Below are 25,178 nucleotides of genomic sequence, written 5' to 3'. Positions count from 1 at the left end.
AAGTGTCGACTGCTTTGTAAATATCATAGGAGATCACAGCCAAAGTTTTTGCGAGAATCAAGAGACTGCTTTTGTGTTATGAAATATTAACTGATAAGAGTATAAAATCTTTTAGAAAAATTTTATTCGTCAATAATATTCGATATATAAACCTTATAACATGAAATTTCGATTAGACAAATTTTCATTATCGGTTTATTTTTGCTAATTTGATATAAAAACATTAAACATTTGTATAATACGAACGACGAAATATCCGAATATAAACATCAAGTCCATAAAGACGTAATTTTTAAAAAGTTTAACATCACTTTTTCGAGGATAAAATAAAACTACGTACGGAAAACCAAAAATATAAAATTTGGTATTTGGAAACGTGAAAACAAAACGACAAATAAGTTATAAATTAAGTCTTTAAAAGCGAAAGCGGGGAAAAATAAGTAGAACGACCCTCAATAGTGGCGAGGTTATAAGATCCCATAGTTAAAACAATAACGCGTTTCTTAAACTGATGATCAATATGATTATAGCTAAGTAATTATCAAGTCCTTATTTTCGAGTTAAGCGACTTGAACGTTTCTCGAGCCCATCACGTCGTAGATTTGGCGGCAGTTGAAAACCACAACGACGTTTCTATCACCCGGACGTTGAGGGGTAATTGTCACGCTGTGCGTTACCGTTTCCAACGGTTGAATGTCCCTGTTAGAAAGATACGTTTGTATAATTGCTTAATTTGAATTAGATTTTTGGTATACCTGAAATCGCTCTTGAAGGCTGTGGCTAAACCCGGACCTTCGATGGTGAATGAACAGTCTTGCAGGACTCGTTGCAGTGGGTTGGAAAGGCTCATTTTAAGGGTGTATTCTCTGCCCACCGATAGACGATCTTGGATCTGAAATTAATCATTCTTGTCTTAGACTACATGTACCTATCTTCGTTGCGTAGAATCTAATGTGATGGCATAAACTTAAAATATATTAAACATAAGTGACGTGTCACTATCTAATTAGCCGAAATAGTTATATTTGTAGGGGTGGATTGGTTAGAATTTTGCCTCAGCAAGAGGAGTCCGGTTCTATTTCACGTTACGACACTGGATGGAAACTACGAACAACTCTTCTTACATTAAAGTTATAAACTTATATCACCTCGATTCTTAGGTTTCATTTTTCCATACAAATTTCTTAAAGTTAATTGCAATGTAGAGCTTACCTCCACCCTTATAATCGATACAATCGAGTCTCCCATGGGCACCCGCTCAAATTCTTCAAAAAGGGGTGGGAAAACATCATATTGTGATAGTTAGTTTAGGGGCATGAAGGGCTTGCCAACACCCTATACGCATTCTAACCCGAACATCTGAATTAATAGCATTAAAAGTCGCTAGCTGACTTGGGCCTATGGTGGTGCTTAGCTGATTATTACATAGTATAAGGGGGGATCTCATATCTTTATTAGCGCATTCATATCTCGGTAAAGGGGGAATTCCACGCGGCCACCTGGACTAATGGAATTAAAAACTCGCTAAACTAAATTTTCTTTTCGTTATAGAAGCTATTACTTTTGGGTATGAAGTCAGTTTTACGTCCCTCCACAAATAGCTTTCGGTAATTATTTCTACCAACTGACACACTTATGTAACTTAATAATAAGCTTCTAGTGGTGGGTACCTCGAGAGTTAATTTGGGCTTGTCCACGCTAAAATCATCCTCTTCGGCCCACGTTTGTTGGGTCTCTTGGACAGTGGCGATCGCGTAGATCTTGACCAGGGCGTAGTCCACTAATTTATCCAAGTAGTCGTCAGCCGTCACCTTAATGGCCAGTTGTTCCTCTAGAATTTGGAAAAGTGAATGTTTAGAAGGTTCCTGGACTCTTGCCATACAAATCTCTTATAGGTACGTGTTAGTTTTTCGGCTTAAAAATGAAACGTTTATTTGTTTGAACTTAATGACTTGTCGGCAAAAACCCTCCCACATTTCTAAGCGTTTACTTTGTCTGGGTGCCAAAATGAAGTCAGCCTTGTCTCGTTTGATCTTCCTGGCGATGATTCCGGTGTAGTAGACGCTACTGGCCGACACGACGCACGAAATGGTCCTCTTTTCGTTGCTCTTGTTTTCGCAGTCCACGACGACGTGGAATGGCTGTCCGATCATGATGCGGGTGATGTCTCTCAGTTTCATGGTGACGTCTTCCTTGCCCGGCGCTGGCATGTCGTACAAGTAGGACAGACCCCCGTTTCTGGCTGCGTTCAACACCGCCATTCGCTCGTCCTCGGTACCTTCGCGTTTTTGTACGCGATAACATTGTCCAAATCAATAATTGAAAAAGTAAATAAGATGAAGTAAGCCTTAGATTTTGGAGACAAACATTTTTTTTATGATTTAGATTCCATTGTCCCGTTCCTGTTTACAGCGAATTTATCGGAACTTGTACTACGCCACAATATAAAGTAGTTCTTGTTGAGGCAAAAACTAATTTAGTTTTCCCTAAAATTATATTCAATAATTGTCTTCCTATACACTCTTTATCGCGGTATGTTCCTGGGCGCGTCAATGTTTGATTTTCCTATTTCAGCCCCATCCTTCATTACGGGAACCCCAAAGAGTGGATGCTAGACTCCGCGCTGAGGTCAGAGGCAATGGCCGACGAGCGAGAGGCAAGTAAGAGGGATAAAATAAAGGCACGAAAAAGAGTGTATTGCTAAAATTTTTATTTAATTAAAACTAATCAAAGATTTTTCAATAATTGCTTATTTTGAATTATCAATTAGGCCTTAAATCCCTACCCAGAATCCTCTAGTACAGCACATTATTTAAGAAAAGGGCGTGATATTGCAGCTACTTTATTGGCTATTTCCCGATTCATTTAAAAAAGTATCAACCGCCATGGAAGCCAGAATACGCGGTCAGTCAGTCTTGGTAATAGTAAGGAGTCTGGGCTGTTCCTACCTTCGGCGTCTTTGTATTCTCCCAAGATTTCCTTGGCATCCGTGTCCCCGTGATGATCGAATCTTCCCACGTTTCTGGTAAGAATACTGCGGCCCACGCTAATGGATTTACGAAAGAAAAATTTGCATAAGTGAACATTCAATTTATTTCTATCGGAAACGCTTCTATACACGGAGAGAAGGAAGCGATTGTGGAGATTGAAATTACGTTCTGGATTACCGCCAGTTTATTTCAATTTACACGTTTGAAAGCGAGGCTAGCGCGCGTGGGAGTTCAGCGTTTTTTACCCTTTCAAGTTCCATTATTTCCGTAAAAAAATGATATATTGGCCGCTGTTTTATCTGAAAGACAAAGGTTACTCACTGAAACTTGTTGGTTTTGAGTTTCTTCCATCCCTGACTACTGGTCGTGTCCAATTGCCAATGGATCACGTCGGCGTTGACTTCGGAAAAGACGAAAGGTCCGTCGTACAAGTATCCTATTTGACCTTTTCGGACCGCCTCCAGAGATGTCGGGCCCACTCGGTAGACGCCTAACGTTAAGACGCTTTTAACTCCGATTGTCGCTGTTATTGGATAATTTAGTTTTGTTTACCTTCGCTCGTTTCCTGCGGGGTGGCGTCGATAGCCTGCCATCCGCCGTATCCCGGTGGTAAATCGGGTCTGGTCATCCAGACATCGTTCCAGACGTGGAAGTTCCTGCGTTAAACGATAGTTGATTACTAAACCATCTACTTCCCTAGCTGTTGCTTCTTGGATGTCTTACCAAATCGAATCATTGTTGGCCTCTTCAATTTCATCTCCATCTTTATCGAAGAACTTATCGACGGTTAAACTGTCATCCGTGTCGTGGGCTGAGACGAAGTTGGTGACCGTACGTGTGGGGATTCCTAACGCTCTACATACTGTTGGTCAAATACGACAAAGTTAAATATCCCAGAAATAAGGTGCGTTTCGTCGTTCTTACCGGTCGTTGTAACTCCGGCGAAAACCCAGCATTGACCGTACTTGACGGACTCGCCGCCGCTCTTCAAGAACTTCTCCAGAATGGGCGCGCTACCAGTCCACATCCACGGAGCGGTACCATCTTCGTATTTGCCGGACCAATTTCCAACGACAACGCCATTCTCGTCTTCGCGATTAACCTACGAATAATTTTCCGTCCAATTTAATTCCGTAAAGTTCATTTATCTCTTATTTCCTCCCGAAATCGCGGTTGGCGCCACGCTAAAATTCTTCGCTCCTTTTTGGTCTGGTTTCAACCTTGACTTTTTAAAGAGTTCCCCAAACCTGATCATTCTGGCTTCTGTTATCGCCGATACAGCCCCGGGGAAGGGGGGAGGGCACCCTATAGGTCTAAGGTCGGACCCATTAAGCGTTTCGCGGGAGTTTCTATCTAATGTAGTTCGTTGAAAAACTTCCTCGTTCCGATGGCTGCGTCGATAAAAAATAGCGCGTCTGCGTTGTCGTCTCCGTGAAATATGACTATGAGGAAATTTCGCGTAGGCTTTTGGGAAGCAAAAGTACTTACTAAGGCTGATATGGCCCGGACAACGCGTACTGGGTTGGCTCTGGCAGTGTAGTCTAATCCAGACAGTTCCAGCATGTACATACAGGCTGGCAGAACGGCGTCTTTGAACTAAAATATTTACGAGTTTTATTAATAGAAATCTCTCGAGGATGGGTACTTTAATTTCATCCTTAGCTGAGATACCCAAGTTTTTAAATATTAACTTTTTATAAGTTACCTGGCCATAGATCCAGCTTCGGCCTTTGGGTTGGTTGTATGATCCAACGAAAATTTTCCCGACATCGTTTAGGACGAATTCTTGTTTGAAATCTTCCCGGTCCATATGGACTGAATCCTCTGTAATCACGCGCGTTTAGTATTACTTTCTTAATTGGAACGCGTACTTTAGGCAGATGGTGGTACCTTTGCTCCATGGGTTGAAGATGATGTAAATATTCTCCTTATAATCGAAGGTCTCGGTTACGGAAGGACTGGAAATGGCGCTGGACACGACCTTCATTTTCCATATTCCAATGGCAATGGAAGCGGGGATCTGCACTTGCAAGGTGACGACCACTCCTTCCTTGTGGTGCGTACGGACGTCCCAACGGTTCTTGTCCTGCTGGAATGTGTTGTTGTCCGTTACTTGCAGCTGTACCAAAGTTCCCTTGGCGATGTGGTGCGGGTTGGGACCTTGGGGTCATAAATACGTCATCTCAGTTGAATTAACGCCCGAATCGCGTCAGGCTAATCCCAGGTACTAACCGTAGGTAAAATCCAACCTAACCCGGTCCTGTCGCGAGTCGAAATTCCTCTTAAAACGGATGGCCACGTAAAATGGTTGTCCTCGGCGGAGGACGGGCACTGGCGACTGACTATCGACGATTTCGTAGTTGGTGGTGTGGTGATCTTTGGCATTTTCTTTGGAGTAGAACTCGACCAATTGTACTTCGATCGGTTTCGGTCCTGTTTTTGAGTGCACAAGAAAATAGTGTTTTTGTCAGTTCACCCTTAATGCGTCAATACTTATCCATGTGTCGGGTTGGTTAGAAATTAGAATGTATGTGAGGTTAAGTATGTATAAAGCAACAACGGGTCTGGATTAACTTTTCGATATATAATCCACAGTAATTGAGCGGTACTTGTTGATCATGGCTCGGACGGCCGGCAGTCCGGGACCTGAGAAATGTTAGGTAACATTGTATAAGCGGACATGCGGATTATATTCGTATATATCTACCGCGCTATTTCGTTACTAAATTAGAATTTTGTTACTTGTTAGTGTTTAGTAGTGAAAGGCTAAACTAATTAAAAACAAAAGTTTATAATATACCTCTTACGAGATATATATCCATCTAGGTCATTTAAATGTATCTTCGCAGGCTCGTAACATTTTTCAAATTACCCACCGTAGATATATTTAAAGTGTTGGTTGCACGAAATTTTAGCTATGGCTAATTAATGATTCATTAGAAAGAGCAAACATTTTATAGCAAGTACAGAAAATTTCATCAAAATCGGTTAAGTGGTTTTTGAATTATTATAAAAAGAAGTCGAAATGGTGGAAATCGAGTTTTTCGGCGAATTTCCAGACTTCTAAAATTCTTCTCGGCACCCATGACGTCAGAAAATGCGAAGCGTATCATTGGCTAATTGTCTGTAATACATTTCTTTACATCTGGGATTAAAAAGCTTTGATTTGCCCGTGCTACGGAGGAGAGAAATTCGCCGAAAATTTCAGGATTTTGGGGAGCGAAAAAGGTCAGTTTCGGACTCAAAGTTAATCACTTAGGCTTGGAAATTTGTTTCGACAATGACATTTTTGGAAAGAGAACGTCCTGGGCTTCAAAACAAGCCCGCATTCATTCGTTTTTATTACTATCGATTTTTCGTCCAACCAACACTTTAACTATATTATTTTCGTTATGTAATAGTTTTTTTAGGAAGGAGACGAATGCTTTTCTCGTAAGAGATACGCTATATACTTAAAAAGGATTAGTATTGGTGTTATGTCTAACAACCCGGCTCACCGAAGAAGTACGTCAGTCCTGGTTGATGGTTCCTCAAAGCCTCCACCCTTAGACGGCACATTTTCGCGTTAATCGGTATTGGTACTTACCAGCGGGAACGCTAGCTCCACCACCTCCCGTTCGTCTCTCGTAGTCCAACCTCATCCTTTCCATCAATTCCCTCATGTACTCGTTGTACTCCGCGCGGCTGTAACGACTGGTACTTCGTCCTGGTGTAGTGATATGGCTGCCTGGAGCGGTGCCAGGGGTCCCACGGTAGTAACTCATGTTCGGTCTATTGTAATACATATTTGCTATTGGTTTCGTTCGATTATCGAAGTATTCTATTTCTATTTTTTATTTATTAAAGCGGCGTAAAGCTTTGATCTCCCCACCGCAATTAGCGCGCGTTATAACTGGTATCACGGCGGTAACTTACTAACGCCGAAACTCGAAACCTGACTACATGGCAATTACTTCCATTTATATCCTGAACTGGCGAACGGGTTATGAAAGAAGGTACCAAGTAATTGCAATTATAATTTAAACACATCTCACCCCTCTCACACACACCTTCCCATTTCGAGCCTTTTTCCAACTCGGGATTTTTAAATATTCCACTTAATTGGCATATCGTTATCCTCGCTGGAATTTCCTAATGTAAACTTTGATTGTGGATTCATCAAGGGGAACGTACCCGGGACACGCTATTATCCACTGCCAACCCAATTTGTCCTCATTGCCAAGTCAAAACCGTGGCGTATGGTGGCGATTAGTAAGTTAAGTTGACAGCGAGTGCGTTGTTAATTTAAATGACGTAAACATTTATATATTTACGATTCAAAGTTTGCTTCTTTTTAAGTTTGATGGGGAGGCAATAGGCGGAACTGTAAAGTCCAGGGGGAGGGGGCTGAAAAGTTGGTAGTCACGTGACTTTGTGGAGAACGGCAACGCCATCTATCCTAAGAATAACGAACTATTATTTATTTGGCTAATGGTGGTTTAAATTTTGATCGATTCATCGAAATTATCTAATTATTGTTATTATTTAAAACATTTTGTTATAGAAAAGTGGAAATTAATTAGGTGTCTGCAGTATCTGGAACGAATAATTTTTTCTTTACCATCGTAACTATGAACACGAGTTATCGAATCGAAGTTGGCTGTGATATGGTAGTCCCGTGATTGGGTTTTCCCATTGTAACTATTTGGTTAAGACCAAATTTACTTTATAGTTTCGTCTATTTGGTAACGTACGCTATCGGGGAAATTTTATTTTGGAGAATAATTAATTTTTTTAAACAATTTCGTTGCGAAAGTAACAATTTTAAGAATTAAAGTTGCACTTTCTTTTTAAGTTCGGGTGTAATTGAGGTTGGTTTCCTTCGAGTGAAAACACCCGTATGTGACCCACTCTAGAACTTTCCTAAATCGTAACCGGCGGCAGCCTTGACTCGTTGTATAATGGGCTGGTATTTGTTTTACTCTTTCGAGTAATTTATGAGTTACGTGTCAAAAAATGGTCTGATTCGTCATTTGGAAGGTTTTGGAACAAAAACCAAAACACCATTTTGATATCTGGGACATCTTGTTTTTCCACTAGCTTTTTACCTTTTGTGTAGGGCTGTGCGAGTACTCGAACATCATCGAGTACTTGGCCTTTTTTGAATAAGTAATTGGAGAATACTCGTCGATTACCGAGTACCAAAAAATAGCATATTCGGGTACCCGATTACTCGAATAAGCTGCTCTCTAAACTCGTCGAGTATTAGTTTTTTCTATCCTCGTTTGCCTCAAAGTTCAAAGAGGGGTTTTTACAACTTTTTGGGGGCAATAAACGGTACCTACAAAGTTATAGAAACTGTGGTTCATTTAAATCAAAGGAATGTTTTTCAGCATTGAAAGTTACTTTATACTCGTTTTAAATTTAATTTCATAATTACTTGAATAAAACCAGCTCCTAATCAAGTACTCGATAACCCGACTCGTTAAAAATATTACTCGAGGTTTTGTTTTAGTTACTCGACTCGAATAAGGGAAATTTTCCCCTTAATCAAGTACTCGATTACTCGACTCGACTTCATTATTACTCGACTTCATTATTACTCGACTCGAATACTCGATGAAAAGGAATTTGGTACTCGACTACTCGATACCCGACTCGATTGCCTGAAACCACTAGTCGCGCAGCCCTACTTTTGTGCCCATTTTGAAGTTGGTAATGTCATTTTTATCAAGCAATCATCATTTACTTTAGCTATAGACAGATTAGACACTCCTGGAATGCCGCGTTAGGTCCAACAAATGAAACTATCCGGAAATTAAGCGATATTCATCGTAGGCCTTTTTTTAAAAACCGAAACATAAATTATACCGTATGTCATTTTAACAGAAGATTTATAGCGAGCTGCAACGGATCTTTAAGCAAAAATCTAGTTTCTTCAGAAGCGCAATTTTCCGCTATATCGATGTCTTTTTACGCCTAACTCGAAGAGATATAAAACTGACAGGAAGCTAAAAACTCGGAGCATTCTAGTGAATCTCTTATCACTATTTTCCGTTTTACGTTTGCGAACTTCTCTCGTTTTTCTTCTTCTAAATAGGTCATAACTGGATAAAGTTCTCGGAACGAGATGATGTAATTTTAATTCAAGACTCTCACTACAAAAATTACCGTTTTTGCCGTGACGGTTCTAATATAATTCTGAATCAAACATAATGTTTTTTTTTCCTTTTCATTCGCTTCATAATCGGCAGACATAAGATAATTTTTTCTCAAAAATCTGCGCACCGATTAAGGGGGAAGAATACAGTAAAAGCCTCTTTTTCGTTCAAGCTGAACGTTTTTGTTTTAACAATTACATAATTGAATTATATTTTTCTTATTAGACTGAACCTTCCTCTAGTGCTTAAAATAATTTTTATAAGTCTAATATTAATAGTTAACGAGGGTATAAGGTCCTAACTAAAGGGTAGTTTGAGCGCTTGCCCAACTTGTTTAGCTCCGGGTCTAGGTCGTACATTCTGAAATATATTTAAAGCTGGCTAGATTCCGAGAATAATTAAAACGCGTAATTCTCAACGCTTTTCCAATTGATGCCGGGTCGAGGATTTTTAGTTATTCGTATTATTTGAATAGCTGGAGCTTGGCGCCTATAGCTTCGCGGACGGGATTTTGGCTGAGTTGCCTGTTGTCGGGGAGACAGTCTGAGACGGAGGTTACGTGAGAGTTCACGGAGTAAGGACGCGCGTATATCGTAACCTTGGCGTGAACTATTAGCTGACCTTCGGGCGTTTTTACGCAATTTTAAATTTTACGAGGCAACCGCTAAACTGTACAAATTGATTTGCGTTATACGATATCTTGGGTATCTTCAACGCGAGCAGACTTTACGAAATCATCGGCTCGTACTAAAATAGCTCGTGATACGACTAATTCCATCCACGTGTATTTCACGTAAAAAATATTAACGGAATTTGCCATGCGTGAAAAAGCATTTAATTTAATAATCGAATGTTCATTGTAAGCTACAATTTAACTCGTATCAATCATGAAACTACGGTACATCGCGTTTTTCGAAAAGGCCCTTTGAAGAATTCGGTGAACAACGCCCGGAAGCCGGGATTTCGTAATCATTTTTATAGTCGTGAATTATTGCCACACTGTGTGAAGGCGCCACTTAGAATGGCGTACATCGACTTCGCATTTAAAATATTCTTCGTGTAAATTATGAAGCTGATAGATTTAGTTTATCGTTATCCAAAACCTAAATTTGTTGATAGGCCTGGGATTAGAGGTTAATTTGATTAGTTTGGTAGCTAAAAGATAATTTGATTAGAGACTTTCCTCGAAAATACGGGTACTTTTTTGATTTGAAGAAATAGAGAATAATTAGGAAGTGTTTTTGAGTGAATTTTGGCGTATATTACGCTAAATTATATTTGATTCAATTATGAAATGTTGTCATATTGCGAAACCTTTTTAAGTGTTTTCAAGGTGTTAGATTACAACACCTCTTAATGATTTCTACATCTTCACCGTGACTAATTTTAAGCAATTTGCGTGAAATTTATGAGCAAATTTGTAAATTTGTAAGTTCTTTGAAAATTTGCACTAAATACAGTGCCATTTAGGGGCGATACTCTGCGGTTTTCGGTTAATACTCGCGTGTTAGATCATCTAAAACTAAGATTAAACATTTTTCCAGTAGCTGTTTTATTTCAAATTAATCTGCTAAGATAAACATTACCAGTAGTTAGTTGTTTTAACACTGAAGTCAGAAGTTGGATTACAATTTAATCTACTAAAATAAAGTATGTTATAGAAGTTAAAACTGTTTTAACCCCTAAGAAGTTGGATTAGAATTTAATCTGCTAAGATAAACATTGTCAGTAGTTAAAGCCGTTTTAACCCGAAGAAATTGAATTTGAATTTAATCTGCTAAGATAAAGTTTGTTAGAAGTTAAAACCGTTTTAACCCCTAAGAAGTTGGATTAGAATTTAATCTGCTAAAATAAAGTATGTTATAGAAGTTAAAACCGTTTTAACCCCTAAGAAGTTGGATTAGAATTTAATCTGCTAAAATAAAGTATGTTATAGAAGTTAAAACCGTTTTAACCTGAAGAAATTGAATTTGAATTTAATCTGCTAAGATAAACATTATGTCAGATGTTAAAATAGTTTTAACTGGGTAGAAGTTGGATTAAAATTGAATTGAAGCCGTCGTCTAAATTAGCCATGACCATTAAGCATTTTCGAAATAACCTTCCGCTAGAAATACGAAGCGGTAATGCGTGATATCAGGTCCTTAATGATCTATTATTAAATTTCATATTTAACAATAACATTTAATAATGTTTTCCTGGAATAGGAAAACGCCAAACTGGTAGGAAAACCCCCATCGCACGTTGATATACGAGCTAAATTTGACAAATGACATAAGTCATTGTTTCGTCTCGGAAGAATTGTCGCGGTAATTAACTCTAATGCGAAGTAAAGACTTAAGTCGTCCCTTTAAAACTTTTTCACGATAGAAAATCCAAACAATTGTTCCGTCTGCTTGATACGCCAAGGTCAATTATAGAGACTCTATTCATCGCGTATTGGGAAGGAATCAGACACTTGACTCTCAATTCCCGCGGTTGTGATTTTATAAATTTGCGTCCTTGACCGCGCGTGGGCCAGTCTCTCTGTCTCGGCTGCATTCTATGATCTTGTAAGGAAAATAAAACCATTGCCAACTTTGCGGGAAAATTATCGATACGTGGCTGTTAAAGGAAGTGGGTTCGCTTACAATTTTTAATTTATTAAACACAAATATTTTTTTCCGAATAAGAGAGATGTCAAGACTAATTTGTAAAGAGGAGGCCATATCTTTTATTTTAAAGTTCTTCCATTTTTTGCGGAGTTGATTTGACAGTTTTGGGGCCTCTTCCGTACGCCACGTTGCTTTTCCCAGATAAATGCAATATATCCATCTTGGATGGCCTATTTATTTTACTACTGGTGTTAAGCGACTGGGATAACTTTACCGGGGCTTTACTTTTTCGACATTTTCGTACTTTATCAAGGGGTTCGACTAGAGATCGGCGGATCAAATAAATTAATCGGCAAAATTTCGATTAATCATAAAAACTTTGGTTAACTGTTTATTTTTGAACATTTTATACGAATTAACATGCAAAAATAATCGGTTTTTTCTTATATTTTTTGGATAATTGTCGGTTATGAATAAAAATAAATAATTGGATAATTTCGTATTCAAACGCCGATCTCTGGGTAAGACCAAGAAGTTCGACATTTGCAAATTTTGCGTACGGGAGTTTGAACCTCAAAGTGACTTCAGAAATCAGAATCGGATTTTGAGTGTTGGTTTCTGTTTTTTTTAGGTATATTTTGAGATTTTGGAACTAATTTTCGTCCAGATTTAGGGATTTAAAAGTTAAGTTAAAGAATTTCGAAAATCACTTTTCTCTAGAGTGTACGGAATTTGTCCTATATTGACGATTTGGTCTAAATATTTATAGAGTATACCTAAACTTCAAGATGGTCTGATTTAATTCAAGTTGATTTATAATGCGTGTATTTAAGAAAATGTTTAAAAGTAGGTTTTCTAGTAATGCAAATTCATAGTAAACCTAATGACAGATAGTAATTAAATTTAATTAAGATTAATTTTAATTTTAGTTTACATTACCGCGGCGCACAAATTTTTAATCAAATCTTAAAAAAGAGGCATAAAATGTTGAAAAATCAATAAAAATTCGATGATTAAAATAAAAATAAAAATGGTGGAATTTCTAGTTTCAAATTAAACTGTAACTGAAATTTTATATCACAATTCGAATATTTATCCCTTATATACCTAAAATTATTGATTGACCAGAATATCATTTGCAAGTGGCACAAATAGTACACGCACGTATTAAAGTAATCGAATTATATAATCAAAAGGTTTTGTTTATGATAAGTTTTGTACCGTAAAGAAAATTGTTTAAACTATGTTTCTAAAGCAACCTTTGACCGACTATTAATTGTATGGCTAGGATATGAAATCATTTTATTTCATTATGAAATTTGTTCAACAAACTAATTTCAAACTTTTATTGCCCCTACTTAAAAGAGGCTTTTCTTTCTAATTTTTCAAAGTGTACCAAATAATATGAAAATATTAAATTGAAATTAAATTTAGTATTTCTACCTTAAGAATATTTTTTTAGAAAATCAAATGAGCTAGTGAAGTTCTTACCTTTAGCGATGCTACGCGTTCGGAGTCTACTGGCAGAACTGGCTCTCTTGAGAAAAACAGGTAGATTGAACTTAAAAAAAACTTTTTGGCGTCCACACTTTATAAAGTTGGTGCGTGTGTAGGTCGTTGAAGCACTTTTATAACGTCTAAAGGAGGAGCGAGTTTTGCAGCCTTACTATATCCCGTTATGGGCATTGCTTCCCCCGCTTCCTCCCCCAACACTTTAGAGTCACGTGATCCGGCCTTTAAACCTCTAATAAGCTCTTACCAAGAGTGAAAGTTTTTTAAATAATTTTCCCGGGAAATTTGCCATTTCACCCGAGCCGTTCCGATTTCGTTATTTTTTCTTTCAAAATATATAACAAGAATGCATTTATTACAACTGGCGGAGAATGACTAGGGGGAAGGAAATACGTCACCGGTGTGCTTCAACAGTGTCGCGAAGAAATCAGTATTAGGGAACCAATGACATACCACGCTGATTTAATTTAGTTAAGGGGTGATTCTCCCGACAGTAGAAACATAAATATTCTTAATAATGTTCTTTCGCGTATATGCGACGGAAACGAATGTAGATCAGGACATCTTTTATCTATGATGCGATTTATAGGTTATTGTGTGGTTTCTAGGATAAATTGGCGTGGTTAATTTTAAAAGTTCAATGGAAACGTGAAATCTTTAAAAGCGAAAGTTTCACGAGGATCCGGTGTTGTGTTTTAGATATGTAAATTTAAGTGGTGTAAATTTCCCAATAAAACCACGCGTTGTTACTCTTTCAATGGTAATGATTAATTGGCGTATAAGTTTGTTTTAAAATGATTGCGTAAACAATTTTAGGTCGCAGTTTGGGTATATTTCTGACCACAACTAGAATCAATTTCCGGTTAACTAAACTAGATTATGTTTTTGGTATATTTGGTATTTCTAAATTAATGTACAGAAACATACGCACTGACATTTTAAATGTACGGCTGTCTTGGTTTGACGTATGAAGCGTGTACCTTCCCAGGCTCCCGCTGACTTTCCAAAATGCTTTTTTCAGGGCACCCACCAGGTCTCTAATCTACCCTAAGATCGGGATTTGGTCCCTAAAGTACCCTATTTTCATGTAATTCAGGAAACCCATCATATGCTTAAAATATGTTTATGCATCTGCTCAAGGACTGTCAAATCTGAGGAGTAACGATAAAATAGTTCAAACATAGTACTATAGGTAGCGCCACCAGCTGGGTAACGTTATTAAATTATAGAGTAGAGCGTCCGTTGTAAAATTTAAAGAAAATATAAATATCAATTTTTACATTCGTCCCTATTTGAAAAATTACGAAAAATTTGGTTCGTATTTTATTCTATTTTTATTTCAAAAAGGACCTATTTTCCCTCTTTTTTTTAATTTTGGTGGAAGCCCTGTTTTTGCTAAAAAAAATTAGTGCGGACCGAATTTCATCATATAGCGAGTTACTAAAACTATTACCAAAAGTAGCATAAGACCCAAAAGTGTGTCAGCTGTACCTTCGCGCCTATTAAAATTTCTAGTGAGACCTAGTCACACTATAGACTACATAACCTACTAGTTGGAATAGTACTAGCAACATTATATTTAGTCTTTAGTCTGGCGCGATTTTCTCTGTTCGATTTACTCGCCCGTAGACATACCATACCAATAATGTTATTCCATGGACATACGTTCTAAAACGCCACACTCGGCGGCGCTGGAGTACCTCGGTTTTGATGACGTATTTTCCGACCCCCCCCCCTTCGTTTCCCCTTTTTACTTTGCGACAAACTCTCATTAACTACTATACCGTTCTGACACACTTTTGGGTCTTATGCTACTTTTGCTATTACAGATGGAAAATGTTTTATTAGTTAGTACTACATATTCTTATGCGGTACAATTTTAACATTTTGCATGAAAGCTAACAACTGGGTACGCTACTGGGTACAAGTTTTATTTTTATTGTCTAGATGGAAACTTATCTCGAAAGGATTATATTTGACACTTCTGGTTTTAGCATAATCATAAGTAACATAATAAACATGACACTTCCTATTAACCCAATTCAAATTTTTTAAAGATAGTCTGTTTCGCCAATGACAACGTAAACAATTACGTTCCGACGGACTGACAATTCTCCGCGAAATGCTGCTAGTATAGAGTGTTGTGGTCTGAAACCCTGCGACGTCACCATTGTAATTTGCCTATTGATAAAAAACGGTAACTGTCATGGCGGCCACTATTAACACTACAGCTGTGACGTTACAAGTTTTCAAAATCGTATCAGACGACAACACTCTATTTGAAGGAATGGTGGATGCCCGGAAATTCGCCGACGGACCAGCCAAGGCCTATTGAAAACAAAAATACTTTCAAAAGTGTAAATAACGCTTACTTTTGGAAAATAATGGTCAATTATTCAATCTGAAGATAAAAATAACTATTATAAACACTGGCTCCATTTCAGAAGTTAGTTTTTATCGAATTTCAAACCTAAACGCGTGTATTCTCGTATTTATCGCCATCAAACTAACCAACTATTTTGCCAACGGAAAGAGTAGGAAGGAACGAGTTAATATTCGACAACTTCTTATTTCGCAATCACTCCACGACAGACCATTGAGTTGGGAATATTAATCTAGAGGTCCAATCAAAACGTCGGATTTCAGTATTTCGCGAAACAAGTTTTTAAAAATAAGAATACTGTCGTCTGCTCCCATCGGCGTCCCAAATGACGAGAAAACGTTATCATTCTACCCGTGGCGCCGTCTATCTCTCAATGGTTCGTTCAAATAAGACGCGTTTTCAAGCAAAAATATTTTTTTTCTTCAAAATAATGGATGGCGCCACGGGTCATATGATAACGTTTGCTCGTCATTTTAGAGCAGACGGCACATTCGTATTTTTCAAAAACTTGTTTCGCGGGGAGCAGATTTGATTGGATCTCTAGATTAATATTCCTAACTCAATGCGACAGACTATCATTAACCGAATTCGTTCAGTGCCATACTTATGCTTATTATGTTACTTATGGTATAATTTATAAATCGGAAATGTGTAGTAAGCAAATACATATTTCTTTATCGTCATTTGTATCATGCTTTGTTCGTTTTTATATCAATTTTTCGGATCAGAAATATGAATAAAACTCAGAAATGAACTTCAGTATTAAATAAAGGAAGTGAAAAGTTTTAAAGTATTCTCGAAAAGGCAATTTGGTTTTGTTTAGAAGATGGTGGGCGGTTAAGATCGTTATGCAAATATTCCCTCATGATTTATTTTTGTTCATAATAACAAATCGGCTTTAGCGTTTTTTCTACACTTTTCAAGATTGTTTCAAGACGTAATTGTTTTAACGTATCACGCGTCCAAGTGTGACATTAGTCACTAAAGGGGACTTTCCCTGGTGACGATGGTATCATTTCCTGGCTTCATAATAAGTCGGCAACCACTCTTTGACATCGGAATTGGCACAATATTTTCATTGACCCAATTTCAATCATTATCAAAAAAAAACCCAACTGTCTCCAGGTGGTATTTTTTCTAAGATTATTAATTTTAATTAATATTTGATCACACTTTGGCCCACAGCTTTGGCATGACTTAATCATTGGATTTTTTTAACGATTTCTGTATGTAAATATTTCAAAGATTTCAATTCTTGGAAAATAAATTTGAATTAATCTTGTTTTGGTAGGAAAAACACGCGAATAATTGGCTAATACACTTGTAAATTGGTCTGTTATGGTGATGCGAGGGTTATAATGTCAGGGTTATATTTAAATTACGTCCCATTTAATGACATAAAAAGTTTAGCGTTTTCTTATAGTGTTTGAATATATATTTTTAAAATTTTAAAATGAAAATTAAACAAAGTACTTCGCGTAGAAATGTTAATTATGCAATGAGGCTGGTTTCCACTAGAACGAAAACACCGCGACGACCGGTGTCGACGTAAAAATTAACGTTAGGCCTAGGCTAAGTTTTTGCGTCGAGTCGTTTTGGACTTTGTGAAAACCAGCCTTTAAGCATAACGCTTAATTTATCTCATAAAGGTGTCTGTTAATTTTTAATAAGATGGATTAAAAAACGTGCCCGAATTAATATAAGCCACATTTATCTAACCCTGTTCGTCTTTCCTAAAATTTAAATTATTTTCAATTCTTGGAAATAAAAATGTTCGAAAAAATATTTTTTTTTAGCGGAGATGGGTTTTTCTTATCTTTAGATCTAGGCCATCATATCCTTCCTTTAAGTTGGAAAACATCCTTGACTATCTACAGTAAGATCTCCATTAATTCTTTTCGGAATATTTATAAAAAATAACATTACAGATGATGTATTTTGACTAATTGTTGCTGGAAATTAGCGTCCAGTCGGTAGAGGTTAACAAAGGTTAAGGAACTCCCAAGTAGACAAAGAACTCATTCATTTTTAGCCATCACTGTTTCTCGAGAAAGTTTTAGACCCACCTAATGAAGTTTGAGAAAAAAAAAGTGAGGCCCTTTTCAATGCTAGATTGTATAAGAACTGTAGATTCGTTAAAACATTTAGACAAGGAAAATTCCACAAAATAATATATAAAGATGGGTGAAAAATGTTTCGTTTCTGTAACTAAAATTTCAATAATTTTACACCGAAAGCAGATGGTGCGTTGATTTCAAAATTTATTTGGATGGATCCTTTGCGTTCAGAAATATAAATTAACATCAATTTGAAATATCCTAGTACAATTATACAATTTGTATGTTTCAAAATGGTTTAGCAAGTACCCGCTTAAGAACCGCATAGCATCTATTCTATAACATTTATATAATTACATTCTATTTTATCGTAAAATCTAATATTTAATACTATAAATTTAACCCTTATCAACAACATAAAAATAATATAGATTTCATAACGAATGCGCGTAACAAAATATCATAGCAAAAATATTTTATACTGCTGGTAAATGCTCAGAATTAAGGCTTGGTATCTATTAACCGGAAATGGGGAGATGGTCAGCCGACTCCGGTTTCTTGGATCCCGTCATTTGACCCAGCAGGCCTTGGGCGGTGGTGAAGAGGTTGACTGGTGTTTGTCCATCGGTGATTAGAGTTGCCTTTAATCCTAAACCTTGCAGAAGTTTGACTTGTAATTCGGGTCCCGCCCTAGCGATGGCTTCGATGGTACTCGGGCCGATCGCCGCGACGACTTCTTTGAATTTGGCTACCTCAATTTCGGTGATTTCTTTCGCTTTTTGAACTTCGAGGGCGTTTTGTTCCTGGACGTAATGGATTTCGGCTTCGCGGGCCTTCTTGAGTCTGTCCAACTCGGCTTCGCTCTCTATGCTGATGGACTCCGCTTTGCGCTTGGCTTGTTCAACAGCGGCTTCTCCTTCGATACTTTGCGCCTCGACTCGACTTAACGCTTCGGCTTTGGCTTGACCGCAGCTTTCCACAGCCATGCTAGCCGCCTGCAACTCTAGCAATTCCTTCTTCACTTTTTCGGCTTCCACTTCGTCGGCGATACGCTGCCTTTCCAGTTTGCCGCGAGCCTCTTGCTCCCTTCTTTCGGCTTCGTGTCTGGCCGTCGCTTCTTGACTCTGGGTGGTGATTTCGATGGCCAGTTGCACCGACTTCTGTAAGGCGTCCCTCGTTCTCTGATCGACCGGTTCGACGCTCTGAATGTCGACGCTAGTGATGCATAGCTGGTTCTGCGGAAAGCTTAACTTGGTGCGAATCTTCTTGGCTTCGTCGTAACCGAAGACTGCCGAACGGATGACGCTGGCCGAGTTCTTGTGGAAGTCGTCGAAAGTCGTCGACGCTACAGCCCCGCGAATTCGGCTGGCGACTGCTTTGCATAGATCCCCGACGAAATCCGGAACGCTGAATAAAAACGTCGGATTCTCTCGCTTTTTATCGTCTAGTTCAAAGTGCCAGTTATAAGCCAGCTGCAGTTGCAAACGAGCGTGATCGGCTGTTTCCACCGTGATCAAGTCGGTGCAGAAATCGGGTCCCAAAAGTAAGCATAAGGATCGGATGACGTTAGGTCTTTTCGGTTTCCCACCAGACAGCGACAATTGTGAAAAATGCTCGTCTGGTCCCAGCAACACCAGCTCGGGGCCGAAGATGATTCGAGACTTCTTTTCCTTGTAGTCGTAGATTTGCACGACGGCGTTGTGAGGAACTCTGTAAGTTACGACCCTGGTTTTGTCTCGTCCTTCGGTCGTTTTTGGCACGCCAAACCTTTCGCCCCTGTCCGCTACTGGGTCTCTGGCCGAAGTTAGCAGTTGTTCGACGTTAGGTGGCAGTTCTTTTTCCCAGAGTTCTTCGTCTTGATTCAGCATGTAAGTTATGCCGCAAACTGCCTTAATTTTTCCAGTTTTCATGTTGCGAACGTACACTCCTTCGTTTTCGTCCAGCGGTATCGCTTCCCTTTGCGTCACAATTTCAACCTCGACGAGTGGAATGTACTCGGATGGTCCGCGAATCATCCATTTGTCTCCTGGTTTGCGTTCGACGGCGGGACTGACGCTGTCGTCCGAAAAGGCCTTTAGTGCTTTGAGAATCAAGCCTTCGTTCTCGGTCAGGATAAAGCAGTCTTGGATGCCACCGGGACAGCTTTCACCCGGCTTAAGAAAGAACGACTTCTCCCCGTTGACTAGCTTCTGTTGTCCTAATTGCGGTTTTCCATCGGCGCCGATAGGATTGTTTATGACGCAATATTGTCGATCGTCCAACGTCATAATAGGAACGATATTAACGATTTCGACGTAGACGTCCGGTATGTATGTATCGGTATCGGATGTTGTAACTAGCCATTCTTCTCCGTTTTTCCTCTGAACCCCAAACTGATCCACGAATGTTTTGATGGATTTTACGTGGACGGCTTCCTTGTCCGTTAAGACGTGAGCCTGTACTACGTCCACAATTTCTTCGTAAGCACCTGGTAGATAAGAACCAATTTTCTTGACAAGCCATTCCTCACCGGCTACTCTAGTTTTTCCATCTCTATCCGTAGTTTGAAGTCTGGCTCTGAGTTTCAAAGCTTGATTGGGTCGAATGATAATGGCTACGACTTTTTCCACTACTTCCACTTCTTTGCGAGGAATGTAAATACCTGGTCCTTCGAAAAGCCACTCATCTCCTGCAACTCTCTTCTCTAAACCTTCATCCTCAAAGTCTCTGTTGGCCTTCAATCTCAAGGCGGTATTCTGGGCTACCACCTTCAATGGGGTTACGTTGGCGAATAAAATTTCTCCAGGATATAATGGGAATGGATCCTGTACTAACCGAACTTCAAGATCAGCGTGGCGAAGTTTGTACTGCCCAGCAACATCAATTTCGACAGTATCGTCACTTTTCTTACTGACCGGATTTTGTACCACGCAGTAGTGACTCGGTGGAACTATTATCATCTTAATGGGGCCCAAACTGACCTGTTCATTGTCTTGGCGAATAAAGGTTTTGGGGCCCACTATAACTTTAGTGACGTTGGTGGTTTGGTCTAAAACGTGAATGTAATAGAAAGGTGGAATACGAAATATACTTTCTTGCTGCATTTTGTCGCTGTTGTCAGGCGATCCCTGTTTTTTATTCATTTTGGTGATCCGATTAATGAGGATGGCTTTTATACTGACGAGCGGTGACTCAAGTTGAGCACAATGTTAGAACGAGGAAAATTAACACAGCCGGCGCTTTCACCATGATGCGCAAGATATCGAAGGTCACTGTGGAGCCATTTTGAAATGACGTCAGTAACGCCCCCATTGTCAAAACCATAGAGATAGAAAAGAAATAGAGGAAAGATTACCGCGTTAAGGTACCCCTGTTTTTGACCGGGAAAATTTAACCCCCCCCCCACGCATGTATGAAAGCGGAGATGGGCAGAATTTGCAGCGCCATCTATCCTTTCTTTGTTTGCATCAAATGACAGTTGATTTTCAAAAAGGCATAATGTATTTCATTTCACCGCGCGTCGATGGCGCCACGTAATCTGCCCATCTCATGGCTGCCTACATTGGTGAAAAGGGGGTCGGCACTCGCGGTCAATTTAGTCAGATACTATAGGGCTTCTATTTCTTTTCTATCTCTATGCTCAAAACATGCCATTGATTAGAAATTGCCTGGGATGAGCCAATCGGTGATCGGTATTTGTCAAGATGTCGTACGTGGTTTTTGACAGTTGTCTCAGGAAGACGCACAAAACATCGATTTGTTCGAAAGCTACACTATTTTACGTTCTTTCTTCGTTACTGTCACTTATTATTCCGTTTATTATTTGCTTTAAATCACATGGTAAATTAATTGCGTTGCCTTAAAGCTTGCGATCATGTTTCAGTCTTAAGCCTTTGCATAAACTTTCAGGCTTTTGGAAGAAATATGACAGTTACAGAGAAAAGCCTGAAGTTTATTTCAAACATCAAATCATTTTCAATGCAGAGACCAATATCGCTCATAAACCTATCATGTGGACGACATTTCCTACATACAATACTAATATACGGAAATATTATAGGCCCATTATTATTGAAGTAATAGTTGATAAATATACTTAATAAGTTTCAAACTAACTCCTATTTTGCCATTCAAATCCTTAGCATATAGAAGAAGACATAGATAGGGATGGGAAGAATGATTTTCTGAAAATTAACATAACAGTGCCTGTTAAATCAAATGAAGAAATATACTCATGCAAATTATTATTATTTTTTCAATACAGACTTTATGTAAGGAGAAAGAATTTCAAATATGTATGCACAATTAATTTTTTGAGAACATTTTTAGGAACATTCTAGGTTTGAAATGGAATCTATAGCTTTAGTACAACATTCTGCTGATAAACCAGGTTCTAAATTTACTTTAAAAGGGGATCTAAGGATCTATCAGAAAGAACCTTTAACGTACAATGTGGCTAATTTCAAATACAATGTAAATAGTTGTAAATTTAGAAAATAGATTTAATGTACTATAACAAATTTCCTCTTTTTCCAGACCACTGTTGTCTTGGGACAGGAAGAAAGCCGAAATATCAATAACATTCTTCATAATTACTTCCTAAGAAATGGTGATTTTCCTTCGGTTTTTAAATTAAAGTAAAAGTACATTGTAACTTTTCATTTCAGTCACGACGCATTTATCAAATACTTATACTCTGTGGACCTCGCCAAGAGCTATAAATCAGCCATTTAAAATTGAATTAATTATACATTATCCAGAGGAGACATTTTTGTATCCTTTTCGCAAATACTTAACACTTTATAATGATTTATCATATTATTCTTAACCATTATTATCTAGCTATAAATTGGGCTTTTGGCAGCTTATAAAATGGGCCTGGGTACAATATTTTTCTATTTTCATGATATTTTTGTATATAAACTATTGCGTGAAAGATTTTGTGTTCACAAATCAAGTGATAAAAACTTTAGTCGAATCTCCCTTAAAACGTGGTTTATGAACATGAAAAATATTTTTGAAAGAACACAAGCCATTTATTTATAAAAAATTTATTACCATAATTTGCAAAATTTGAAAATTGTTTTAAAAAATTCAATTTTTTGATAAACATAGCCTCTGTAGAAATAATTTATCATTCACCTTTTTAGCATAATTTATTAAACTAATGGAATGTGATTTCACCTAACTTATTTGGCACACGTTTGATTAAATAAGGAAAATAAACCTTAAAAAGAATTAATAATATTTTAACCAAAAATAAATATATATACCTTTACTCTTTTTAACTAAATATGACTAAAAATAATATTGGCCCAGAAAAATGGGCACTGAGCATTTAAACTTCTAATTAAGCTTTTTCCAAATATGTCATTTTTATAATCTTACTAAGTACTGTTATCTACCTAATGAGATTCATTCTTAAAACCAACAAATCTTCATTTTGTTAAAATTTTGGAATCTTTAAATATCTTATTCTTGCGTGTTGCTATATTGATCACTTTCGTCAGCTGTTGTATCAGTTTCATTGAAAACTAGATGAAAATATAGGTATTATTTTTAGTACAATTTAAATTACGATGTATAATATTATTTAATTACCATCTTCTTTGCTACTATTTAAATCTTGTAAAAACGCATCTAATTTTTCCTGTTCTTCTTCATCATCGTCTAGCTGTATTTCTTCTAAACCAACTGCCGCTATAGGATTACTATTTGTTCCTAAATTTTTAAATTTTAATTATGTTTATGCGTACTTGAAAGACAAGTGGACTAACTGCGAAGGCCTATGCCTAAGTCAAGCTAGGCTGGCAGTTCAGTCAAGGTAAGAAAAAAGACAGTATCCGATAAGCAAAATAATTTTTGATGTAAACAAGTTGGTGTACAACTTATCCCCGACTTAATTTGGATTCTGGGTTTTATTAATAAAATTTAAGTACTTTCGATCTTTCCCTCCGTTTTGTATAGGTTCATTTCTTCTTCGAAAACTGATTTGAAGGTTTCTTGGCGTTCTTTTAACTTTTCTTTCATTTTGCTTTCGTACTCTATAACTTTTTTGACATGATCTTCTGACAGTTTAACTGGTACAAAAGTTAAATTATTTGTTATTAATGGAGAAATAAAAGATAAACTCTATATATTTTATACTTTTGGTTTCTTCAAATCCTGCTAATTTTTTTTCTTTACGTAATGCTAATTGAAACCTCTGGTCTAATTGCTTTTCTTGCAATTGTTGAGTTTCTATAACATCCTCTAAATTTAATAATGCGCTTTCTACTTCTTCAAAAAGACCTTCCAGTTCTCCTAAATGATTTTAGACATATTTGTAAAATTTCATTTGTTTTGAAAGAAGCAAAGTTAAATAAAATAAATCCTTGCCTATTTTATTCATTAAAGTCAAAATGCTGGTTTGTAGTCTAGGTACTTGTGTCAGTTGCGTGTTCAGCTGTTGCATTGTGGTCCCTTGTTGTTGGCAATTTAGGTGCAAATTTTCTATTAAAGTATTAACTTCATCAGCTTTTTTGGCGTTTTCTTCATTATTACGGTGTAATTCTTCCCATTGTTTTTGATAACTGTGGTGTAAATAACTTTTAGTTTTAAGTTTACAGTGTTTTGCTTTGGATTGAACGTACTGGTAGAGTAAATCAGCTCCTGAATTGAAATTACAAGCAAAATGTTTTTTTTTAAACTGGCGTGATCTTGATCTGGTCAGAGACACCTCACCGGTTTTTAGACTCTTTAAACTATAACATGCATTGTATATATTAGTTTTATAACCATACTTGGCCTACATTTTTTACCTATTACATCAAAAATTCAAAATCATACCCAGCTGATAGTTCCTGTTGAACAGAATACAACTTGTCTCTTAGATTTTCAAGCATTTTTTACTTTATCTTGTAATGGGGAGAGCTGAAATGTTCAAACATAATCACAAAGGCCTAAAGGATTCCATTTGGCCTATTTTTATCCAAATTATAATGAGAGGGATCTCTCACGAGTCGCGATGGGGTCCTGGATGGGGAGGTGCTCGGTCGGCCGGAATGGTGCCCGAATGGTTCGCACTTTTATCGAACTCTTATCATTCATAGTCTCGTAGGCCTAATTGTGTTTTGTAACAGTAACGTTTGTCATTTTATATGCTCGCATCACTTGGTTCGATCTTTGAGCACAATTTGTTTTGGAAAGATTGTGTCTTGAGCGTAATAACTTCAAGTTGGGAATTTAATGGCAATTATATTTTTCGTGGAATTTTAATTGACTTTCTGGATATAAACCTTATATTTTACTTAATAACGTATATTTTAAATGAAGAATTGGGGCCAATACGTGGCGAGCGAGTTATTTTTGACATTTCGATGAGAGCGAGAAAGAATACAATATTTATTATTTAATTGAGCTAATTTTATTATCTAATCGCAATTAAAAAGCGCTGCATGGCGCCAACATGAACCCCTATCAACATCCGGGCTTTTGGTTTTATTAATTTTCATTGGCTAGGTACCGGATATGAAAGGTACCAT

General features: G+C 37.6%; 4 protein-coding genes across 5 annotated transcripts; 1 reads left to right on the top strand and 3 right to left on the bottom strand.

Moving 5' to 3' along the window:
- Positions 1 to 195: 195 nt before the first annotated feature.
- Positions 196 to 13,322, bottom strand: LOC149926649 (hemocyte protein-glutamine gamma-glutamyltransferase-like). Of its 2 annotated transcripts, none has more exons than XM_090159257.1 (15): positions 13,216 to 13,322; positions 6,577 to 6,761; positions 5,223 to 5,423; positions 4,881 to 5,150; positions 4,696 to 4,814; positions 4,479 to 4,586; positions 3,915 to 4,092; positions 3,714 to 3,852; positions 3,543 to 3,646; positions 3,312 to 3,480; positions 2,949 to 3,046; positions 1,991 to 2,278; positions 1,671 to 1,831; positions 756 to 892; positions 196 to 699 (listed from the first exon to the last, which is right to left on the bottom strand). In XM_090159257.1, the coding sequence occupies exons 2-15, from the start codon at positions 6,752 to 6,754 to the stop codon at positions 561 to 563; spliced, it is 2,289 nt and encodes a 762-aa protein (XP_090015383.1). In that variant the 5' UTR covers positions 6,755 to 6,761; positions 13,216 to 13,322; the 3' UTR covers positions 196 to 560. The 2 variants fall into 2 exon arrangements, with proteins under 2 accessions (XP_090015383.1, XP_090015384.1); XM_090159258.1 differs by lacking the exon at positions 13,216 to 13,322 and adding an exon at positions 7,304 to 7,321.
- A 4,540-nt stretch (positions 13,323 to 17,862) lies between these two features.
- On the bottom strand, positions 17,863 to 20,945 carry LOC149926648 (major vault protein-like). The gene has a single exon (XM_090158122.1). It carries the CDS (start codon positions 20,796 to 20,798, stop codon positions 18,195 to 18,197), a length of 2,604 nt encoding a protein of 867 aa, XP_090014248.1. The 5' UTR covers positions 20,799 to 20,945; the 3' UTR covers positions 17,863 to 18,194.
- Positions 20,946 to 21,263: 318 nt separating this feature from the next.
- Positions 21,264 to 22,678, top strand: LOC149926647 (transmembrane protein 231). Its single transcript, XM_090159190.1, has 7 exons — positions 21,264 to 21,495; positions 21,565 to 21,731; positions 21,798 to 21,926; positions 21,985 to 22,128; positions 22,192 to 22,264; positions 22,323 to 22,428; positions 22,498 to 22,678. The coding sequence occupies exons 1-7, from the start codon at positions 21,360 to 21,362 to the stop codon at positions 22,655 to 22,657; spliced, it is 915 nt and encodes a 304-aa protein (XP_090015316.1). The 5' UTR covers positions 21,264 to 21,359; the 3' UTR covers positions 22,658 to 22,678.
- Positions 22,679 to 22,694: 16 nt separating this feature from the next.
- On the bottom strand, positions 22,695 to 25,164 carry LOC149926646 (dysbindin-like). The gene is made up of 7 exons (XM_090159191.1): positions 24,484 to 25,164; positions 24,288 to 24,398; positions 24,034 to 24,227; positions 23,803 to 23,958; positions 23,595 to 23,735; positions 23,257 to 23,376; positions 22,695 to 23,189 (listed from the first exon to the last, which is right to left on the bottom strand). Exons 1-7 carry the CDS (start codon positions 24,537 to 24,539, stop codon positions 23,128 to 23,130), a joined length of 840 nt encoding a protein of 279 aa, XP_090015317.1. The 5' UTR covers positions 24,540 to 25,164; the 3' UTR covers positions 22,695 to 23,127.
- Positions 25,165 to 25,178: the final 14 nt, after the last annotated feature.

This window comes from Leiobunum rupestre, chromosome 9 (genome assembly GCF_980474605.1).
Source record: "Leiobunum rupestre chromosome 9, qqLeiRupe1.1.hap1, whole genome shotgun sequence".
Taxonomy (NCBI): Eukaryota; Metazoa; Arthropoda; class Arachnida; order Opiliones; family Sclerosomatidae; genus Leiobunum; species Leiobunum rupestre.
Note: the sequence above shows the minus strand (reverse complement) of the source record. Positions and strands in the feature narration are given on the sequence as shown.